At 38.2% G+C, this 24722-nt stretch overlaps 2 protein-coding genes and 1 long non-coding RNA gene across 10 annotated transcripts in view; 1 reads left to right on the top strand and 2 right to left on the bottom strand.

Annotated features, from left to right (window-relative positions):
• Nucleotides 1–24722, bottom strand: part of LOC137177370 (uncharacterized) — a 173001-nt gene that overhangs the window by 129880 nt on the left and 18399 nt on the right. The window lies entirely within an intron of this gene.
• Nucleotides 131–16486, top strand: LOC137177384 (uncharacterized). 8 transcript variants are annotated; one of them, XR_010926098.1, is made up of 9 exons: nucleotides 131–1004; nucleotides 2016–2041; nucleotides 2290–2492; nucleotides 2700–3255; nucleotides 4246–4336; nucleotides 4443–4576; nucleotides 4706–4818; nucleotides 5537–7142; nucleotides 14145–14356. It is a non-coding gene; the product is annotated as an uncharacterized lncRNA (long non-coding RNA). The 8 variants fall into 8 exon arrangements; XR_010926096.1 differs by having other exon boundaries at nucleotides 2290–3255; XR_010926099.1 differs by lacking the exons at nucleotides 2016–2041; nucleotides 2290–2492; nucleotides 2700–3255.
• Nucleotides 16563–24253, bottom strand: LOC137177375 (uncharacterized). Its single transcript, XM_067583645.1, has 10 exons — nucleotides 23842–24253; nucleotides 22014–22439; nucleotides 21489–21752; nucleotides 21124–21375; nucleotides 20772–21020; nucleotides 20356–20613; nucleotides 19288–19590; nucleotides 18923–19192; nucleotides 17320–17403; nucleotides 16563–17173 (listed from the first exon to the last, which is right to left on the bottom strand). The coding sequence occupies exons 1-10, from the start codon at nucleotides 24111–24113 to the stop codon at nucleotides 17107–17109; spliced, it is 2445 nt and encodes an 814-aa protein (XP_067439746.1). The 5' UTR covers nucleotides 24114–24253; the 3' UTR covers nucleotides 16563–17106.

The raw sequence follows: 24722 nt of genomic DNA, 5'->3' as shown, positions 1-24722 counted from the left end.
GGACTTTTTCTCTTTGACTTTTGGTGAAATATTGGATCATTTGAACATTTATTGAAATGAAACCATGTGAGAAGTTTAGAGGTAAAAATCACTATTTGGTGGAGCTGCTAACAACTCATAGACGTCTGACATCTGAAAAAAAAGTTGTATGAGAGAGAGTAGCTGCACCAAAATGAGCTCCTGAATACATCTCAAACTTGAACCTAAAAAGTGGAACATTTTGCAAAATAACCTTCAAATAATCTTCAGATAGGACTTTAAAGAAGAGGTAACAGCATTAATCAGCAAGAACAGAAGAGGAAATATCATCTTTGGATATAACAACTAGCTAGCTGCCAACTGCTAACTTTTTGTTGTTTAGTTGAATATTTTGAATAAAGTTTGTGTGTTGATAGTAGCGAATAATAAAAAGTCAGACTCAGACCACGTCGTGTCTTCTGCAGATCAGAGACGAGCCCCCACCACTGCCAAGAGGTCCTCGTCTTGTATGTTTGTATTGTCGTTGATTCCACCCCCTTAGTACCCCCTTAATCGGGCCCCTGCCACTGTATTTGACTGCCGGGAGTTTTAAAAGCCAGCAGCCTGTGTGTCCGTGAATGCGTCATGTTGTCGCACACTGTCAAGTTAACGATCAAGGTGATGTTTGTGTGTTTTTTTTAATCTAGGTAGGATGTAAAGTACAAATCGGCTGCATTAAAACGCAAAGAGCGAGAGAGTAAGAAAAGCAGATCCTCAAGCTAACGTTATTGCTAGCACTACTAGCCTGACAGCGGCTAACGGCCAGACTATCCAACCTCACTTTGCTGTGTGTTGAGCGGGACATAAACATCGACAAAGACAAAGTGGCACCATGAAGGAGAGGAGGATGAAGATTTAAAAAGGGACCGTGATATGTACAAAGTCGGTTAACCTGTTGGGATTATTTTGTTCTATGGAGGATGGTGGAAGACACAAATGGACTAATTTACACTAAACTACAGCAGGCTGAGCAGGGACAACACTTGGTGAGTGAAACATGTCACTTCCATAACTTATGGAAGTTATATAATGAACTGGATCTTGTACTGGGACTGACAAGCCCGCCGAGGCTTTGAATAAGGTGGATTTCCCCAGTTTAGCATTTCTAAGTGGTTCAGTCATCTGTTGACTGTGTGGTTTGAGAATGAGCCTGTGCAGAAGCTGCTTGTTGCTTGTGAGAATTCATTCCTGCAGAAAACAAGAGTGAGTAAGTCGTGTATTTGATACATGCAGTGATACTTTATGACATGAACACAAACTCATAAAGAATATACATAAAGAAATATGTGTGAGTCATGTATCTACAGTGTGATATGTGCATTGTTTCTTTTTGATGAGAACATAAATATGCTGTCTAGATGCCATCTTAGAGTTTTCTAATTGAATGTAATGTGGTTTGTTGTATTACACCACTATGAAACACTCTGTTTTGATAAAATGATATGTTATCCTCCGGTATACCTAATTTTTTTATAATGACCTGTCTGACTTGTCCTCTGACCACACCACTGCTATTATTAGTGCTTAGTTTCACACTTAATTTAGTTAACCTTGATAAATGTTTGAGGTCACAAGATGATAAAAAAGTATCATACAAAAAAAGAGCAATTTCTGTTCATTTATTCAGATTTTTCTCTAATTGCGCTGCTCTTTTCTTGGGAAATACTGAACGTTTTCACCTTTTCAGACTTCAACAAAGATACAAACATCCATAATTAGTCTCTTTCTTAACTGAAATGTTGGTTATGAAGAAATCAGTCATAATGTGAGATTAATGTGTTGTTTGACTCCATGTTTTCCGCATCTCGGCACCTGTCTGTGTCACTGCCTGTGGTGTTGTAGACTGTCTGCTTTGTGTTTGATTAGACAAACCGCTGTGTCTATTTTATATTTGAATAGGCCTTGTAGTGTTGTAGACCGCCGTGTCTAGTTTATGTTGATGTTATTCTAAGAAAGACATGATACTGAGTCGGTGCATATTTCTTTATATCTTTCAGCAAATAATGCAGCAATCAGCCTGCAGGTGAGGTCAAGTGTCATTCATATTAGTGCAAAGTTTCACTACATCTTTGTTGTTATTTTTTTGATGAATTGTGTAATCGATTGTATTATTGCTGTTATTAACACACACCTCCTGACATCCACAGCCTGTCTCACCTGTTTCCAAGTTGTCAGATATAAAGACTGATATAATTCAGGCCTGCTGGTGGTAAATAAAGCTTATTTGTTCTCCACTTCTGGATTTTCAGTGTATTTCTTTTGACTATTCAGGTGTTTTGAATGTCCACCAGCTGCTGGATGCACTCAGGACTAAACTTTCTCTCCACAGCTTGTTCAATCTCAGCTCTTGGTGTAAACATTTGCATTATTACAGTAAGTGCATTAATGAGTCTGCTGTCTTTGAGTTTTTCATCTTGTATTATTGCAGAAGAGATTACAGCCCCTGAACATGTTCCTGTTCATATCGACTGTCAGTGTTTCAACCAGCATCATTGTTTCATCATTGCATAAGTTGTTTCAGGTTTTTTATGTAAAAATGCAAAACATTTAGCAGTAGTAGTGCTGATAATATAAAACTTATAAGACTGCTCTGTGATAGCTGATGTTTTTTTCTGTGGTGCTTTCAGGTGTTGTAGCAACTTGTGTCTTCTGAGTTTTGACACTCGGCTGAAGAACAGCAGCCTTTTTATTTGATGAAGAGACCAAATTTGTATTTTCCTTTTTAACTTTTAAACTCTAAAGGTAGTTAAAGGTAACTTTAACTTTTGACTGTTCTGAAAAGATGCAATCCTGAACGCCCTAATGTCCATTTTATCACACTAACACATGAACGCACCACAGAAATGACTCTCTTGTACACACTTTTAGTTCAGTCTTTCTTTAGCTGTACACAGTGTCATTGAAAGGGCACCTTCATAATGTAAAGACAGTTTTTATTTTCATTTTCAGCATCTTTTAACAGCATTAAAACATATTAAAACATCGTTACTTCCTACAGTTCAGTGCTATTTGATTTTTAAAGCAAAGATTTAACATTGGTGACTGTTAGTTATTGAAGAATTCATTCTTTATCGTACAAAATAAACACATTAGATTTATTGTCCACCTCATTCATTTCATATGTACAGAGTCTTCATACAGGCATACCGTTGAGACTTGTTGACTGTTGAGTCACCTGTGCAGGTACATCTCTGACTACATGTACACAAGGAAGCAGAAGGAGTTTACATGCAGCAGGTCAGTCAATCACAGCAATAGAATAACGCTGCCATCTGCTGGTGAAAGCAGGCTACTACTGAACAGTTTATCTGCTATTGGCTGCTCTTTGCTGTCAAGTTATTCTGAGAGATACCAGTCGGTACCAAACACCAGCCAATAGCTCTAATTCACAACAGACAGACTTACACATCACTGATTTGAAGGATAATCATGCTCTCAGTTATGGAACAACATTTCCCATAATGCTTTAGGGGGATATAAACAGGAAGTATAGCGTTGCCATGGATTCAGCGAGTTAGCTGTGAGCTACAACTTGAGCCCCGTTTTTTTTTTAGCCTATATTTGTTTACATGTTGACAAAATGGCGCCATTAAAAGTATCCCGATTTAGTTATTATCATTTCCTTTTTATTATCAGTTTGCATTGTAGCCATGAATCTACAGACATCACTGGATTACTTGATACTAAAGAAAACTTATGGGGAGCGACTTTTTTTTTTATTATTTCTAAGCAGATTTATGGACATTTATTCGCGATGCACATCACATATGATGATATCGTCGGGGAGTGTAAATCACGCTGAATCTAAAAATGTGTGTATTATGTCTGTGTGTTCAGATTTTACTGAGTCCTCTGGATTATTTAGTTTTTTCAATCAGTTAAAACTAATGAAAAATGCTGTTACAAGTTTCTAGAGGTCAGAGTAAAATTATATGTGACGGAGGAAAAGCAGCTTTACGCATTTGGGAAGCTGGAAGGAGGTGAAACTTCAGCTGTGCTGCTGCTGCCTCACTGTCACCACCAACAGCTGCAAGTGATCAATTAATTAAGCTGTAAAGAGGAAAATAAATATCTCTCCAGTTTTTGTTCAGTTTTCAGTAAAACTGTGCTGATGAACAAACAGTCCATTTGACTCTGTATCTCTGGTGTCTCATAAGCTTCATTGATCACATAAATACAGAAATGTGTAAACTATCTGGCAGTGATATTGTGCGACTGTTTCCTCAGATCAGGCCCTTCGTCTATGAACAAACAGACAGACACATTAGTGGAGATATTTGGAGGCGTTGAAGGTCATCGAGATGAAGTCCTGAGTGCTGTGAGTAACATCTAATCACAGCTGCCATCTGAAGAATAATCCACGAACACAGAAAAACTAAATGGCATTTAAGATGTGTTGTTGTTGTTTTTTCATCCAACTGCAGGATTTTGATCTCTTGGGTGAATAAATGATGTCATGTGTGATGGACCACTCCCTAAAACTTTGGCGGATTAATTCAGAGAGAATGCAGAAAGCCGTTGGCGGATCTTACGAGTACAACCCCTCCAAGACCAACAGGTACAATCACACACAGAAGTGGGATTTTCATTGTAATGTTTTTATAGTCCATTAATAACTCCTGGATTAAATCAATCTAATCAAATCTACATACTACCAATATTGGGATCTGTACATTCCTGTCTACAGATTGCAGGAAGTTTGCTGGCAACTGGACCATCTTACTGTTAGAACAGATGGAAAGAAAATTCATACTATCAACCTAAACAGAGACTTTAAAAATCTGAAACACCACCCTCAAGGTCAGAATAGTTCATTCTCCTTCTCTGGTGAGATATGTGTTAAGTTAGCGTTAAGGATACATACAGTATAATAATATTTTGTCGGATTTTGTGTGTTATTTGAAAAGGGCCAGTTTGTCATATTCTTGTTGGTTCTGTGTCAATTCACCCTGAATTCAAGAAATGATGAAGAGGGATGTCTATGTTCCTATTATATGAACTGCAGTTTTGATTCACTCTAACCAAGTTGACAGAAATATTGATGTTATGTGTGTGTGTGTCACAGGCCAGAGATTCAAAAAGTGTGTATTTGTGTGTTTGTGCGAGGGGATAAAAGATAGAATGTGAAAAAGAAAAAGTGCAAATCAGAGCTTTTTAAATGATGAAGGTTAACGAGCTGCATGTTTTTAGTTGTTCTGTTAATTCACTATAGTACAGTACAGAGTATTAACTCTTGAAACACAAAGCAGTTCTTTCTGTGTGTGTGTGTGTTATTCTACAGGGTTTTCTATGGGGTTGTTCTGTATTATTTTTATCAAATCAGACCCTCACTAACTAGTCTCACGTGCTTTTACCTACAAACTTCATTCAAATGTAAGAATGTGCAGCATCTTTATGAAATGTGCAGCATCTATTCAATTTAGCTGTTTTTAGTCATTGAAATATCAAAGTATCTTTCTTTTTTCTGTATGGTGTCGCTCCCTCGCACAGGTATATGGCTAATTTGACGTCTCCACAGGAAAGCGTGTGATCACCAGGGCGACGATGTGGGTCAGTGGTCTGTTGTGTCACAATAAAAAGTTCCCCAGCTCAATTAGCTCAGTGATTAACTTTCCCGCTGGCTGATTAAAAATGCTCCTGCCGTCACCCTTTACCGAGGCGCTGTCCTGACTATTGAAGCTGGTTCATTGGAAGAGTTTGGGGCTCTTGGTAATGAACTGAAACACCATCTGTCAGCTAAAGCAAGCACACTCACATTTCTTACAGAAAGTTACACCTTTTCTAGTTTATTGTTATTTTATATTATAATGTATTCATTCATGTATTTTTCCTCTGAAAATGTAAATGATAATTGAGTTTAATAATATGTCATTTATCTTTATCAATAATGTGACCTCATGAAGTTTATTTGGTTGGAGAAACAGTCTTTAGTTTATTGGAGGGAACGTCTTCTCACTCGCTGCAACCCAGAGAGGTCAGAGGTCAGGCTAACATCTAGATTAGCATAGCTACAGCAAGTAGGATTCAATATATTTATAGATTATTTATATATTTATAGAAACTTTATTGACATGTTGTTTTGATCAGATGAGGTCAGACTGTTTAAAAGATTGGATTAAAATGTTATTAGTAAAACATCTTGTATTGGATTCACTTTGACGTCAGATTTCTTGCAGCACAAACATCGTCTGTATCACATTCATGACCCGAAAAAAACAAAACAAGCAGCTGCAGCACATTCAGTGTCTCCTAAAAGACCAAGTTGAGCTTTAGAGCTTGAAAATAAAGACATTTTTGGAAAGTGAGGATATTTTGTCTGCCCTTCCCTTCTTAAAGGGGCTCTTTAAGATCTGGTTTAGTGTGAAGGTTAGAATTGGGTAAGGGTCAGGTTAAGGGTCTGGGGTAGGCAATGAGTTGGGACAAGGTTAAGATAAGAAGCTATAGGGAATGTTTCAGGTTACTGCGAGTCCTCACAAGTATGGAAGTACAAGTGTGTGAGTGTGAATGTGCACCTCTGTGTGTGTTAGGACAACTCATGAAGTGTGTCGTCCTTCTGTAGAAGAATAAGGAGAGCAGGACACTATGCTGCAGTCTGCACTCAGCATGTCAGTCACACACAGCAGTCAGTAAACCATTTCCTGTTATGGGTGAGTGTATTCAGGTTTGTGTGTGAGAGAGAGAGAGACGCTACTATGCACTGTCTCCTTAGTGGAATAATTGAGTCTAGGACTTCTATTGACATATGTGTGGCACATAGGATATTAACATGCAATTGCCAACTTACTTGTGTTATTTTGTTTTATATGTTTGCACTTTATTTTACACGTTAACAGACCCTCCATTCAATTTCATATATTTCTATTTATCTGGATGGACAATGTTAGGTTCAGTGAAGCCAGATAACAAAAAGATATCCTAGGTATGTTGAACTTGCTATTTTACACGTTAACAGACCCTCCATTCAATTTCATATATTTCTATTTGGAGTGTAAAAGGCAGGAGATCAGCTGGGGGTTTATAAGCTGTGAGCCTGCGCTGCATTCTTCAGTTGGCAGTTAACGTATAATCAGTAAAGCCACGGAGGATCAGCAGACTCACACTCTTTTTTCCATCTGTTCTTTCAGGTGTGTAAATGTCATGTAAACATTTATACAGTTTATCAGTTTTTCTATTTAATGTACTGTTATGTATTGTAGCGTGTAGTTTGTAGTTTGTCAGCGGTCTTTGCGCTAGCTTGGTGTCCTAAACTGGGACGAGTTGGCGCTAGTTTGCCGTTTACGATGATGGTTATCATCAAATTACACCTGTCAAAACGTCAAAGGGAGTCAGATGTAACGTTTGCTTGACTCCACTGATATATATGTATTTATAAGATTTAATGTTAGAGTGTTTTATAGTTTATATTTCTTTGTTTTATTAATTTTCTTCTAACGGTTAATAACGTTTATTTTCAGTTTGTTTCTAACGGTTAATAGAATGTAGACGGTTAGAGCCCGAACAGCTGATTAGCAGCGCTGTAGTTTACCGTTGCCAAGGCAACCACTCTACGGGCGTAACGTATGCATGCATGTAAAAAGAAACACACACACACACTCATCCTCACACTGATAAATGGATGAAGAAATCTGTGGGCTACATTCACTGCGATCATTAATAAGAGTCTCTTGGGTTTGTGTTATTTGAATGGAAATGAATCATAGGATTACGTTTGGTTTCTGTCTCGGGGTGAAATGTGTGTGTTTCCATGAAGTGGAATTTGTTGGAGTGAGTTGTGGGACGACTGGAGACGACGAGGTTTGAATGAGCGCTTGTTTGATTTGTGAATTGGAAACTGGAAAGTCTTTTCTTCCTGCTGATTTGCTCTGTTTAGTAGTAAAGTAAATACTGCTTATGTGCATATGAGTGTGCTTTTCCTTCCTTCTGTCCATGTTTTCTTTCCTTTCATCCTCCCTTGTTGTTTTCTTTTGTCTCATCTTCATTCTTAATTCAATATTTCTAAACACAAGGAGGAAAATGAGATCCAAACAAAACCGACAGAAAAAAGAGAGAGAGGGTAAGCGAAGGAGGAATGACATGAATCTTTTGTGCAGTGCTCTCTCTCCACCAACCTCTCTGTGCTCTCAGTTGATGAATGAGAGGAAAATAGCCTGTGTTCCTCCATCTTTCCTCGGCCTCCTGACAACTCCACAGCGATCAATAATCAATCCCTAACCTCTCTCATCTCTCTCACCTTCTCTTTCTCTCCTTCTTTTGCTCCATCCTCTCTTTCCTTTCAAGTCCTTCCATGTCACAAGATATTGAAGCTGCTGCGAGGACGTGCACAGGACTGTGCTGATGCACAAATGTACACAGTCACACACACAAGGAAGAACACAAACAGCTACTGACTTTTTTTCTAAAACTTGTTGAGGGGCCTAAGTTGTGTCGGGTCCTGTCAGATGGCCCCAAACATCTGTACAAATCAGGATTTATGGAATCACATCGTCATGGTGTCTGAAACCCCCTCCTGCCACACCTTGCTGATTATGGGATTGTGGGGGCTGCGTCCCACAATTATTTAAGTCGCTGAAACTGACAATCTGACGAGCATGTCCATTTCATGCAGCGATCGGCCAGGTGTGCAGAGATGAGACACTTTGCAGGATTTGAACCGCTCTCTTAAGGTCCTTTTTTTCATTCATCATTTCATTTCTGTCACTTTTCATAAAAAACTTAGTGAGACAAGAAATGTCATGTAGGAGAGTTTGTCTGAAAGTGTTCACCATCATCCCCGTTAGTGTGATTATTACATTTCACTGGTCTCTATGATGTCAGGCTTATCACCAGACCTTCCAGTATGACGATACACAACAGCTACTAAGTAATAAACATGTTTGCATACTTGTTGGTATCAAGCATGTCCAGGCCTTCAGGCAGCCTGTGTGTAGCCTGAGAGGAGAAACCGATGGCAAAAAAATAAATGTCCACAAAGTGACTCAAACTGTAAAAGTGCAAATGTACGGACACAACTGGGAAGTGAGAGGGTCATGTCCTCCCCATCCCCAGTGGAAATGATGCCCTTCAATACTGATAAGAGATGCACACACAGTCTTTCTATGGCCTATAATGTCTTGGTGGTGGCAGCTTCAGCTACAGAGTTTCACTGAAGCAGAAACAGACGACTCAGTGCCTCACCCCATGAGAACCTGCAGCCACACACACACACAGTCTATATAAAGAGCTGCGGCTCAAATGTAGAAGCAATGAATCTACAACTCCTTTACCTTCATGTACATTCACAGGTGGCTGTTGCTTTAGGAAATGTTCATCTTGCCCATACGGACGTGATAAAAGAGAGAAAACAATCTGAGAGATTAGTAGCTGAATGTAGAAGAGAAATGAAAGAACAACACTATTCATTCCTGCTGTTTTCTCAATATCATAAAAGTGCTAAAAAAATATTGATTGATAATTATACGATGGACTGAAAAGGAAAAACTGAAAATGCATCTCATGTCAATCCCTGTGTTGTACATCCAGTGTCGACGCAGCATTGAACAAGAACAGTGACGCTGTTACAGGAAGCCACCTGCTGTTCTGGCATGTGTGTGTCTACATGTATGAGTGTTTCCCCTGCTGTGGTTATTAGGGAGGAAGAGGTGTCCCACTCAACATCTGTCCAGCTGCTGGCTGGTGTCAAATTCACATTCAATTACTTGCAAAAAAAAAAAAAGAGGATAAATGAGGAGATAAAACTATTTATGATTATATTTTCACATCCTGCAGGGTCTATTACTGAGTGAGTGTATGTGTGTCTTTCTTCTTTCTTTCTATATCTCTATCTTTAAAAAGATCCCTAAAAACATCATGCAGATTGTTAGAACCAACACAAAATATCCACAAAAAATACCAAGAACATCACATGACTTCAGTTTCAATTACAAGTGATAAAGACTCCAGCAACAGGAGGCCCAAATGCTGCAGCACAACATGTATTCACTCTATCAAGTGCAGGAGTGGGCAGTCTATATCATCACTGTTATATGAGTGCAGGATGAAATTTCATACATGAAAAGGGATTATTAGGCTTAAATGTGCATATAAATACACTGTCTTCCCTTAAACTGTATATTGTTAAATAAAGTTAGAGATCAGTTTGTTTCTCTTGCACTCTCTCTGGTCCATTTGCAGTCTTTTCTCTTTCATGCTCTCTTTTTAAACAAGTTGTGTAGTCAGTAATATAAATTCAATTTAAACCTCAGTGACATTAAACGCTGCTGTCCCTAATCCCACCTGATCTGTAAACAGTAACACCATCACTGCTGTTATGAAGTCTGACACTCCAGCATCTGCTTTTGTATCTGTTGCTGTAAGAAAGGACGTCAACTTCAATCAGAAAAGCAGAGCAACATTCATTTGTTTTATCCACTTTCCACAGTCCCACATCTCCACTTCTTTTAAATTTAAAATGTAGGCATTTAAAACTCAAATCTTTTATTCATTGGTCTGATTGTGAAACACATCGGTGGTTTAAAGTGCTTACGGTCACTTCCCAAACGACATCTAGTGATTACAGAGCTGCGAGACAGAGTGGCTGCTTTCAATCTGGTTTCATGATTATTCAATTTTTTTTTTAAATTTCTTTCTCTCTCACTCACACACACACAAATCTAGTAACATTTATATTTAATCATAATGACTCTCACACACACACAAAAGATGCAGAAATACAAATCTGGTTCCATGTTTATTAAATAAGGTGAGATCTGATGCCGCCTCTTTCTTCTTCACACACTCACATGCAGTACGTTCCTTATGGTGCCATGTTAATTCAAATCATGCATTATGATGCTGTTTCCTTTTACAACATGGACATCAACACACTTATTTTCATTTCTCTGTCACAAAGTCTCTCAAACACATACAGTACTGTGCAAAAGTTTTAGGCACCCTAGATGTTTAGATTCTTATGCATTATGCAATACCATCAGGGAGGTGTCTGATTGGTCCCAAATTTATTCATGACATGACAATGACCCCAAACATACAGCTAGAGTCATAAAGAACTATTTTCAGCAACAAGAAGAATGATGAGTCCTGCAACAGATAGTGTGGTATGGTCCCCACACGGCCCTGATCTCAATATCATGGAGTCAATCTGGGATTACATGAAGAAGCACCTGAGACGGCCTAAATAATAAATCCACAGAAGAACATCTTTCTCCAAGATGGTTACAACAACCTACCTGCAATTTACCATGAAAAACTGTGTTAAGGTGAACCGAGGAGAACTGCTGCTGTTTTAAAGGCAAAGCTGCTCACAGCAAATATTGATTTCATTTAGGTTTCTGCTGTTTACTCAACTTTGTAAGGTGTTCATTGATAAATTAAAACAATTTATAGCAATATTTTTGTAAGCATTCTCACTTTACTTTTAGTGCCTAAAACTTTTGCACAGTACTGTATACACACGAAAACGTGCACAAACTCAAATAGACCTCATCATTGTCGTAATTCAATTCATAAATGCACACATACACTCACAAACTGATACTCATCATTCACTGTATTACATTACAGACCATAAACATGTTTAGCGTTGTCATAGTGAGTTAATTTGGGCTCCCTGTCTGTTAATATAACCTGCATTTCAGTTACAGTTTTCATTGTGCAAGGAAATCATAAATAAAGTGTTAGTGTGTGTGTTGCTTTGCACATATACAGTATATGTTGCAACAGCTTATTAAATCCTGTGGAAAGAAAGAAATGCTCATACTGTACATAGTAGCCATGGTAGATAGCACAGCAATAAAACATCAGTGGATTAAAGGCAACAAAAAGAGAAACAGATGGACCAGCATGGTCAGAGGAGAGAAATATGTACATTAATATCTTTTGAAATCACCCATTCATGTCAATATTAGTAAAACCATGAAATGAAACAATTACTGTACATGAATGTGTGCATTATTAATGTCAGCCATGTGACTTTTAGCATGAAACAAGTTTGCATTCTCTGTTAGAATATGAAGGGAACCCAGATGGATTATGTAGAAATTCTGATATATTTTGATACATTTAATTTACTATTTTATCAGGCCATATGGGATCCAAAGTTATTGTAAACATAATATTGTAGGATAATACATTCACAGTCTACAGCACACAAGAGGCTGTTTTTCTCCAAATGAAATGATTAGATCTGATTTTTAAAACAGGAAACAGTTGAGCCTCTTGAGTAGCGTACCAGTGCTTGTAAAATTTGGTGGTGGAGGGCTGGAGGGAAGTAGAATAAAAACAAAAGTCAATGAAAAAACTCTGTGAACATATTAAAATGTGAAAATAACAATGAATGATTAACAGCTTTCATTAAAACGCCACACCACAATATATTTTTTTCCCTCACAGCAGAGGATGTTTATTATTCTAAAGCACATGTCATTAGTATAAGGTTCTGGTATCTTTAACAGTTAAATTCATGATGTGGAACACAAGTAATAAGGAGCTTTATCTGTGCTGATACTGATGCTACAGATAGTACTGGTTCACCTCTGGATAGAAGGAGAAACTGTCCTCTACAATTAACCCACAAGTGCTACAAATGCTGTGCTATCCACTGTATAACCTGTTAGAATGAACCTCTGTGGATATAAAGAGAGGAAATAAAACGGGGAGATAACTCGTTTATGTGGTATTTCCAGGGTTGTATTTCTCATGTAGCCCTTGCTGAGAGAACAGGAAGTTTTTGCTGTTCTGCTGTCTTCGTCAAATTAAGCAATAATAATTTCTTCTAAATGCAGCCATTTGTTCACAGTATAGGTAGCAACCTAATTGCGGAGGGTAAAAGTTATTTATTTGCTGGAAATTGTTAACTGTAACAAGATCCAGTGAGAGTGCAGGTCACTGAGATGCACCAGCCACTTTGATGGATGAAAGAGATGCAAAAGCAGCTAGCAATCCACTCACAGTGTAACACTTCCTGTAATTTAATGTCATGCTTTGAATAGAATAAACACAGTGTTTGAAATAGTAGTAAACCATCACTCAACATAACAATAACACCAGATCTCCCCTTTCAATGATCAATACGTAGACTGCCATTGATTCATCAGACCTGTTTAGTTAAATGATGGACGCTGATGGTTATAAACAAACAAAAATTTTTATTCATAAATGAATGAGTGAGTGAACAGCATGAACCATATAAACAACACAAAACAGGCAGTTAACAATTAGACCACAATAATGCATATAAGTTAAAAATAAATATGTATTAAAGTCCATGAAAAAACAATTAAGAATAACCAATATGTCCTGCTAACTAAAGAACCAAATGAGTGAAACATTTCTATTTGTGGCCTTTTCTGGTGATCAAGTGTTTTAACATTTAATCTGATGTCTTTGCTGTGTAATTGTAGATTAAGTTTGTAAACATATTTTTTTCTATGAAAGAGTTCTGAATATGTTGTAAAAACTTGCAATCAGGAGAAAATGTTATGTGATAAAGTCTTTCTTACAGTACCAAAAAAAAAAAAGAATAACCAATAAAATTAACAGCAAACAAACAGTAAACATAAATAATGTACAGATTGAGATTGATTTATATCTCTCTGACTCTGCTGTTCAAGTTTTGAGACGTCACGTAATTGTCAGCACACCTCCGTCCACATTCAACCTGAGCAGGTCTAATCAAGTAGAAACTGAACACCTGTGTGGGTGTGCAGTGCTTATGATGAGTTTTTAAGATGTTTTAAGATAGTCTGGCATATGCAGTTGAAGCTTCTTCCCCTTTTCAAGTAACCTTCCGGTCAGAATCTAGCAGCACAAATGGTCTTTTGACTCTGCAATATACTCCTCCAGGCCAGCTGGGAGATGTAGTCCTTCAAGCATGTCCTACATCTGACCGGATGGCTCAAAAAATCTCTAAAAAAAAAAAGAGGCGACAGAATTCTTTGTCCCTCAAAGTACCTCAAGGGGTGCTGATTGTATTTTTTGAATATTTACCACAACGTTGCTAGTTTTAATCCCAGCACACACTTGATAAGACAAATTTTATTTAACATTTACTATAGATGTTCCCTTGAGCATGACACTGAACTCAGCAACTACTGGATGAATCAAAGAAGTTTTGACGTCTCTCCCCTCAGGGTCATGTGATGTCTTGTAAGTTGCAGAAGTGAAAGTGAAAGAAGAGCAGATGGATAAAATGGCGTCTGACGCGGGGTGAGTGTCAATGAAATATTCTTATTTTACCATGAAAGTCTCAGTCAGTTTCTTCTCTGAGGACTGTAGAGGGGAGAAGAGTCAGAATGAACTTCTGTGGATATAAAGAAAGGAAATAAAACGGGTAGATAACTTGTTTGTGTGGTATTTCCGGTGTTGTGTCGAACTCTTTCTCACGTAGCCCTCGCTGAAAGACCTGTACTACGAAGCAAGTTCAACATACCCAGAATATCTTTTCGGTATCTGGCTTCACTGAGCCTAACAGTGGCTGTCCAGACAACCAGGGGCCTGTTTCAGAAAGCGGGTTTAGTGAGATGAGGGAAACTCTGGGTTTTCAGTCCCAGAAAGAGAGCTAGCTTAAACTGTGGATCAGTTACCGCAGTAACTGACAAACCCTGAGTTTCTCTCTGTCAGACACGCTGTTTGATTTCCTCGTTCATTCAGTCTGTATAAATGCGCATTCAGTAGCAGAGTTTTACTGTATGTCAGAATCAAAATCCTTGTAGGATATTGGTTTAGTTACTCGAGTTACCGTTTTAATGCACATCAGTCTTTCTTTGAACAGCGTTCAAATATTACACAGCGTGAATTCAGCCTCAGCTCAGAATCAAACCTCTGCATGTCCTTCTGTTATAACACTGTGACACAAGACAGCTGTCAGTTTATCAGAGCAGCTCCTGCACTGAAATGTTTACTGCACATAATGTGTAATCTCAGTTTAATTTTTTTTAAATGGGTATGAAGCTTTCTAATGATCTCTATCACTCATGATGTGATTGGTTGCACTGATGGAACATCATTCTTATAATATTGGAGATTATATATTAAAATTTTAAAGTGAGCAGGATCGTGGTGCAGCTGCAGAATGTAGTTTGAAAGTGAGTTTTTTTTAAATAGGGAGCATAGTCTGAACGTGTTTTAACAGCATTTCAGTGACAATGTTTAAATTTACTACATTTGTTGAAGTAGCTGAAATAAAGTCACTGAATGCTGTTGAGACAAGATACAAATAGACGTCTAAACATTTAAAATCTGCTGTATTTTAACCTCGACGCCTTTTCAAGTGCAAATCACCAAACACATTATTACTGGATCAGACTGTGAGTTTACAGTCATGTCTCTATGTCTTTGATCTATATATTCTTTAAATCTTGAACTATATTTTTCATATTCAGTTGCTGCCTCCTGTGTTTTATCTCTGTCAGATTAAAGCTGAACTAATATATTTAAAATGTAATGTAGCTGCAGCCTGATACACAGTCAGATTCCACTTTATCATCATTAAGGAAATGTAAGTCTGGTAAATGATGAATTAATGGACGACACTGAATAAAACTTCATTGTTTGAACTTATTGACACTTTTCTTTGACTCTGGTTCTTTTTCTTAAAGATAAATGTGCAGCGTCCACATTCACATGAATGAATATCTCTACCTGAACTGGATTAAAATGGAGGCTCTGCCTTTTATTTACCTGTTGTTTCCTCACTTTGGTCTTGGTTACAATATAGCTGAACATGTTACTATACTGCTTTGACATACAGCATGTTGGTGTTCAAGTTTGCTTTCTGTTGAAGTGTAAAATGTTCTAAAACTGGTGTAAAATATTGTTGGCCGTTCAAGTTTATAGAGAAATCATGAATGTTACACAGCATTTCTGATCTGATAACAGTAGAGATGGTCGTTATAGTGATGAGTTATGTTGCTTTGTTGACTGCACTGGTGGAATGAAATAAGAGTATTTATCAATACTCTTAATGGTTCTTTTTCCTTACCAAAGAATTGGGGATTTTTGAATTATTAAAGAGAGAATAAATCCAGAACAGTCAGCAAAGTCACTATATAATTTCAACAATATTTCACTTGAAAGAAATAAAAAAATGTCAGTAAAATAAATAATATTCCTGACATGAAAATACTGCATGAAGTTTAAAAAGAATGAAGAACACAGACATCAGTCAGTATCTTCATCCTGTCCTCCTCCTCCTCCTCCTTCTGCTGCTCTTTTATTACAGAGTTTCCAGAGGACCAGAGTAAAGAGCTTGTGAGACACCAGAGAAGACAGCTGTGGATGTGTCGCCCACCTCGAATACTTTTGCTGGGGTTTCACATGTCTGCTTTCGGAGTCTCTAACTCTACTTACCAAGACTGGCTTTCACACTGAAACATAGTTTTTTCAGTACAAAGGACACACATGGTGCTGGGTCTTTCCATTTATTGAAAATTGAATAGATTAATTTAGAATTTGTATTAATCAGTGATCACATACACAGCCTGGCCTAATAAATGCCAGATGTCTAACATAGTATGAAAAAATATGTGATATCAGTACAAACAATTGTGAACAAGAAGTAAAAAACGTGCATCCCAGGAGACAGTTATCACAAAAATACATAAAGATAAATAGTTTATGGCCTCTATTTGTTTTGCCACAATAAAAAAGAAAAATTTAATCATGATCGCAACACAATAATCTGATATGTAAACATGAAGAGAATCATCACAGGATGACGCATAAATATCAGCTCCATAAAGATTAATCTTAAGTACCTCAAGAACAAGAGATGAGTCATAATCTCCAGATAAATTTGATCAAGTATTGCTGGCTGCTCCTGGCCTCCATATAAACTGTCTTCTTAATCATTAGATTTAGAAAACAGTTTCAGGCAGACATCGTCATGTCAAACCTAAAGTCACTATATTGTAAACTACTGAAGACAGTATTTGTACTTGGACTGCAGTAATATAGGAATTTAGTCAGATTCCTGATGTCAACTGATAATACATGATTATCATACTGTATCAGCATCTTGCATGTTTTCATCCAATGATCACAAGAAGACAATTATTCCCTGATCACCACGTTACCACCACACTGATGACTGGTTCACCATATTTCAAACCGCTTGTCTTTCTTAAAGGGAGTTCTGTCCACAATGTTGTTGTTGAAGAGTCTAGAAAAATACCAAAGCAGAGAGTAAATGTCACTCATACAGCCAACAATAATATGAATGATTGAATGATGATGAATTATTTCTCTGTAATCTTACAACTACAACATTCTTAATGAATAATGGTGCACTAATTAATGTTTGCTCACCGCACAGCTTCAATGGACGGGTTGATGGAGACCAGCTGGAGTAACCTGTGTGTCGCAGCATCTGTGATCTTATTGTGACTCAGACTGTAACATGCACACAAACAAAAAAGAAAAAGTGAGGACAAAAGGTACATTATTATATAACATGGAGCCAGTGGCTGATGTAGGCAGTACAGGTAAATGTCAGGGCGTCACTGCAGAAGCACTAAAGTTCTCTTTGTCAATGGATTATGTTGACTTGCATTTCTGTCTGCTCAGACCAACACAAAGAGACACACACCTCTAAAACTGTGATCATTAAAACTAAAATCCACCTGATTATATCTTTTGTTCAGTCAGTGAAAAACCTCTCGTCTTCATACAGTAGCAGGTATGTGCACGCTGTCAGTCGGTCATTTTGATCGCACAGCTGAGTATCTTCATTAATTATTGAAGTTTTCTGACACTACTGCATGATCTAACACTGTAATTCACAGCGCTGAGCTGTTCAACATCCATTCCAAGTTTAAACAGTCAGATAATTTGGAGTATAGTGATCATCCTCAGGATGCATCATGAACTCCATCAAAGATCTCGGGATATTTTTTACTTCAAGTAAATCATCACACTTCATTTCCTCTGGAGAATCTGAATAAATTCTGCTGTGAATACAGATTATCTGCAGCCAGATTGTTGCTCTTCTCATGGTACTCACAGTAATGGCAAACTAGTTGTGTGCATGTTTATTTACCCAGATAACTAAACGTAAACTATTCTATTATTATAAAATTACAGTATGTTTATTGTAGTACAAAGTTCTGTAAACAACAGGTGTAAAAACATTTTCTTTAAATAAATGATAAGAGGAGAGATGGGTGAATGTATTTACTATTTTAGTAAATATATACAATTAGTATAATGAGTAGCTACTATAATTAAATCTGTCAGCACCTTCAGTCAGTAATGTAAACGGGGCGCAGCAGTCTTTGTTGTCATGATGTGTGTCAGCAGGACCACTATGGAAATGACTTTTGGTGTTTTTATCCTCTGTCATCACTCTTCATTTTTATGTTTAACACTTTAATAGTTTTATATACTGTTTATAGTTTGATTTATTTTGTTGGTTTTGTGTTTCTGTGTGTTGGGCTTTTATTTGATTGTTTTCTTTGTGAATATGTGGAAAAGCGTGTTATGTGTCGGTTGCTTTATGATAGAATTAAACCGAACCAAACCTCTAACTGTACAGATGTAATTGTCTTCTCATATACACACTGACAGCAACTTCAGTCTCTCCTGAAATCTAAATTCAACATAATCTCCCCTTGAAAGTGCATTTGGGGAACTCTGTAATAAACTTGGGGTGCTGTAAGCTGTCAGCAGGGGTACTGTCTCTTTTTGCCTCCCTAACAAGGAACATTTTTCTTCAGAAAAGCCGTCTTGTGATCCTCTCAGCTCATTAAACTTATTGTCTCTTTTGAATCTCACACCAACTCCACCTGTCAGTTGTGGTCAGCAATATGTTTTTGTGAGTTACTACCTCCGCCACCGACTAGACAAGAGCCGACACAGCATTATATACATATTTGTGACATGAACACATGTATCTGTACAGTCTGATACTCACTCCAGGACTTGGACTTTATGCAGATGTGTGATGAGTGTGAGCAGCAGCTGGTCAGTGAGCTGACAGTGACTGAGGTCCAGCTCTGTCAGCCCGTCAGAGGAGTCCAGCATCTGGGCCAAACCTTCACAGGCACTCTGATCCAGTGTGGTGTGACTGAGGTCCAGCTCTCCACCCAGGGCTCTACACAGGGACTCTCCTCGTCTCACTGTGTCCCTCTCACTGCTCCCAGGAACCAGTGACACCAGCTGGAGGAGGACAGCTTTACTGGCTCTGAACAGGACAAACAGAGCAAAGAGCAGACTGTTACCATGCAGAAACATTACTGTGAACAAGTTTCTTCTCTGGTTTAGGTTATTCTTCCCTACCGGAGACGGACTCTGTCTAGGACAGGAAACAGCAGGTCCAGACTGCTGTCTTCCACCTCACAGTCTCTCAGGTCCAGCTGTGTGTCGCGGCTGCTGTGTCTCAGGATGGTGGAGACGGCCCTGCAGTCAACAAAGGTCAGACTCAGAGGCTCAGTCTGATCCTTCTCTGTCAGCTCCACACAGGAGGAGCAGGACAGATCCAGCCTGTGCTGTAGAGTCCTGAGCAGGCCTGATGCTGCCCCCTGCTGGGCATCAGAGGCAGCACAGCAGTGGATGAACCTCAGCAACAGCTTCCTGTCAACACTGGTAGTAGAATTGATTCAGAAATGTAAGAAAGTTAACAAATTATACACAAATAATACAATCATATCACTTCATTGTTCAGATATCAATATGACTAGCAGACTCACAAATATTCCACACAAATAATATCCATTTAAAAGAGGGTATTAAAGAGTACAGTGTTATCATAACTGATAGAGTGATGAAGAACAAAGAATTCTTTCAATACCATTAATTAATCATAACATAAAAAACAGTCCAATAAATACTCTAAAGTGTTATTGAGCAGGTTTACAAGTAAGAAAAGGCTTACTTTTGGTTACAACCTGGATTAGTCTACAAGGAATGAGACGTTGCCCAAAACAAAGCAGTGTACTGCGAGTATCTCGGGGTCTCCCAAAGATACTTTAAATGATTCATTTGTTGGAGTATTTAGGCAAATCAGCGAAGCATTATTGCCACCACATCACTGAAATAAATATGGTTGATAGCTGTGATCTTACACTGCTGTGTAATGAAATAAGTAAAGACCTGACCAACAGTACTGCAAAGTGTTCAATAAGAGACTGAAGGCAGATTTTGGATGCTAGAGCTTACAGCAGATCCCTCTGAAGACACCCTGAGTCTAACACATCAATCATAGGAGGTATGTAATCTATCTCATCTGTATCCTCTAACATCTAAGGTGCTCTCCCAGTACGCTATCAGTGATGGATAAATGATATCCTGTGTGTTAGAGAGTACTGATACAGCTACAGCGTTAAGAAATGAGCACTAATGTCTGACCTGAGTTGAGAGACTTTGTCCAGTGTAAAGAGGATGGACTCTATTTCCTCTGTTGGTATGGAGGTCCACTGCAGGTTTACTTTAACTCTGTCACTGTGTTGAAGGATGAAGAGCAGAGCAGCACAGTCCACCGAGTCCAGCTCTCTGCAGGTCAGGTTGATCACATGATCCAATGACCTCAGCAAACTGGGTATCATGTGACGGGTTTGAGCTTCATAGATCTCTCTGATGGCAGTCAACACAAAGCTGGGACTGGGCCTGAAAGCATACAGTGTATTTACCAATGACACTCTGTCTGGTCAAACAATGAACAAACTGATGATGAAACAGAAGGCATAACAGTACATATACAAATTATTAAATGGAAAACAATTTTATATCTGTGTCCAATAAAAGGGGAAAAACAGTTTGACAACCTTTTGAATACAATCCTGTCCAGAAAGGGAAGCAGACGTGTGATTCTCTCCTGTAAGAAGCAGTTCTTCCTCAGGTTCACAGTGATGGTCTGAGCTGACGACTGCTGCAGCAGATACTGAAGAACCTCCCAGTTCAGACAGCAGGAGGTCAGGTCTCCACCAACCTTACTGAAGAAGGAACAGGTCAAGTCCTCATCCTGGATTTCATGGAGGAGGGCCGGTAGCTGCTGGAAACTCTCTTCATTCAGTCTGCACATTTCATAATAAATATGTTTTAGAAAAGGTGAGTATTAACACATTAGACATTTTCAGTAATTAGTGTGTGTTTATATGGCTGAGGAAAGACATTTACTTGATTGTTAGAGGGCCATCGTGAAGCAGCAGTGAAGTGAGACCCTGAGCAAAGATGCTGAGCTCAGTCAGGTCGAACCGTCTGACTGACCAGTGTCTCAGCACGGATGCCAAACTACTGACAACCTTCAACAAAACTCGTTCTGATAGTTGGGTTGTCTTAGGGACGAGAGAAAGCTCATCAACAGCCAGACAGGCCACTCTCCCTCTTCTTATCCACCCAAACAGTCTCAAGGCTGTGTTGTTGGACAGTCTGAAAATGCAGAAACAGATGTCCTAAAATATGTGATGAAAACCTCTAATTGATCATTTAAATTGGACAACTGGTGTTAAAAGAAGACAGACAGTAATTAGATGAATACGTACTTCAGACTGTGTAGTTGTGCTGTACGTCTAAAGAGGAGCGAGGCTTCTCTGACAGACATCTTTCTGGGTGTGAGGATGAGATTCACTTCAGAGCCACAAAGTCTGAGAACTCTCCCTGCAGACCTGCAGGTTTCACTGCCTAACTCTCCTGTTAACAGCAAGTTGAACCCCAGGAGCTGCAGCAGAGAGACCAGCTGCTGGGTCTCCTCTCTGGATCTCACATAGATGGATGAACACACACTCTGGAAGAACTCTGGATCACAGCTACAACACAATATTATGGATCAATTGTGGAAACAGCAAAGCAAACGTACAAGAGTAGAAAACAAACTGCATTACAAACCATCTGATGTCTGATGTCTTTCATCAAAGATGAAATTCAGAACAAGAACATACAGCAGGAGGAAATAGTCAGTAAATACGGTATGTTGTTAAATGATGACTGAACTGAAACTTTATTCATCTTTACCTTTTCTGAAGTAAACCATGTAGTATTTGTAAAAATACAATATTAATCTGACAAACCTGAGCTTTGAGATATAAGGCAGACACTGTAGGAAACTCCTCACTTCACTCTCTTCATCTGAGCAGCCTGTCAGCTCCACTTCTTTCTTCTCTGATTGGAGTTTCAGCACTTCCAGCTGGATGGAGGCCTTTCTCTTTGACAGGTTTATGGACCAGACTGTAGGTGACTGGAAAACTGACTGTAATGCTGGAAGGACTCTCCTGCCTGTTTTAGTTTCATAATCCTTCAGATGACAGTACAATCCCAGTAGGAAATGACCCTGATAATCCATGTATCTTTCTTTAAAAGGGAACGTTTCATAACTGCACACTGATGATAACAGCTCCAGTATCTTCTCTCCTGTCTGCTGTTCTCTCTCTGCTGCTGCACAGAACAGATTCACCAACAACCTGATTTCTTCATCAGGATCTGACCGTCGAGGAAAACTGGAACAATAAGAAAGAAACATTTTGTGAGGATTTGAGCTCAGCAACATAACTACAAACACACACTACTGATGGACTCTATCTTGTACATGGCTGTCCTGTATAAAATTAAATTAAATTAAAAACACTTAATTAATCAGGAAAGAATATAAATCATTTTTGAACTATTACTGCCTCACAACAAAAACACCAATCCTGTGTGTGAAATCACTGCATATTTGCTACCTACAGGTTATATTCACTTTGAGTAATTAAAATGTAAAATATATGCAGAATATATGAATATAAATATTGAAAAAACTAAATCTAGAGTCCACATCATGTACAATAGTTAAAATATCATCCCAGCATGCTTTACCTCTGAGATGGAAGACGTATAAATTACTGTTATGCTACATTACATCTGTCAGTGGAGACACAAAATGATAATTCATAAGTGTCTGAAATCTTCATTTACTGCTCACTATAGAGTTGGTAGAATTTACATCATAGTCAGTAAGAATAACTAATCATGAGGTAAAAATGCAATGACTGTATTTATGCAGCTGTGTAAATGTAGCAGTGCTTATTTTTCTTAATTAATGAACATTTTGTTTTTATTTATGAACAATGAACTTTTTAAGCTGCCAAGATGGCTGCCATTGTTATTCTGGGCAATATAGCCCTTATTGAAGAGACATGGTTATCCTGTCAATGTCACATATTTAACAATTCATCACATTTTCATATTTCTCTTTGTTTATTATGTGTGTAAATATTATAAATAAACTACCATATATCTGACAGAAGGTGGTTTGACTCTTTTGTGTGTGTAAATCTTTTAATATCAGAGTCCCTGAGGTTCCCAAAAACTAGGAAAGCAACTTATCTGACAACATATTTCATATACTTCCAACCCATGTTCTCTGTCAATACTACAGACGGGGGACAAATTAAAGGAAAAATCTGAATAAAAAAGTGGAGAAACATATCAAATGCAGATGCTTCTGTTCACCAGGGCTCACTGAATGCTTTGGTGAGGATGAAAATGATGTGAATAAAATGCTCGGACCTTTACAGTCACCAGATCTCAACCCAGCTCAACACCTATGGAAGATTTTGGACCAATGTGGAAGACAATGCTCTCCACCACCATCTTCATAAGACCAAATAATATTGTGTTAACTTTTAAATCTGGTAGATAAATCGGAATGAGAGGAAAACATTTTGTTATGATCCCATGTCAGTGGTACAAAGACAGCTGTGCATTAGTGATATACACTGTATCTCCTTAACATGGCGATCAAGTCATATATTAGAATAAGGGGACTCTTCTCCTAAAAAGATGGCTGAAGAATCCCTCACTTCATTGTTTGAAGGTATACAGCTATACAACCCCTTAACTGTAAGTCATGTGAAGTACCTGAGCTTTGAGATATAAGGCAGACACTGTAGGAAACTCCTCACTTCACTCTCTTCATCTGAGCAGCCTGTCAGCTCCACTTCTTTCTTCTCTGATTGGAGTTTCAGCACTTCCAGCAGGATGGAGGCCTTTCTCTCTGACAGGTTTATGGACCAGACTGTAGGTGACTGGAAAACTGACTGTAATGCTGGAAGGACTCTCCTGCCTGTTTTAGTTTCATAATCCTTCAGATGACAGTACAATCCCAGTAGGAAATGACCCTGATCATCCATGTATCTTTCTTTAAAAGGGAATGTTTCATAACTGCACAGTGATGATAACAGCTCCAGTATCTTCTCTCCTGTCTGCTCTTCTCTCTCTGCTGCTGCACAGAACAGATTCACCAAGAACCTGATTTCTTCATCATGATCTGTGCAGTAAGGATGAAAACTGGAACAATAAGAAGGAAACATTTTGTGAGGATTTGATCTCAGCTACATAACTACAAACACACACTACTGATGGACTCTATCTTGTACATGGCTGTCCTGTATAAAATTGTTAAATTAAAAACACTTCATTAAGCAGGAAATAATATAAATCATTTTTGAACTATTACTGCCTCACAACACAAACACCAATCCTGTGTGTGAAATCACTGCATATTTGCTACCTACAGGTTAAATTCACTTTAAGTAATTAAAAAATAAAATATATGTAGAGTATAGGGCTGTTTGATTAATCGAATTAAATTTTCGATTACGATTTTGGTTTCCAACGATTATGAAAACGTAACGATTATGAAAACATACTTTATTATGCTCAATGAGAATTATACAGTCCTGTATTATTCTCAATGAGAATAATACAGTAAAATCAGTCTGAAATTAAAGCAACATTGG

Source organism: Thunnus thynnus, chromosome 24 (genome assembly GCF_963924715.1).
Source record: "Thunnus thynnus chromosome 24, fThuThy2.1, whole genome shotgun sequence".
Lineage (NCBI taxonomy): Eukaryota > Metazoa > Chordata > Actinopteri > Scombriformes > Scombridae > Thunnus > Thunnus thynnus.
The sequence above is the reverse complement of the archived record's forward strand: the minus strand, read 5'-3'. Positions and strand labels throughout refer to the sequence as shown.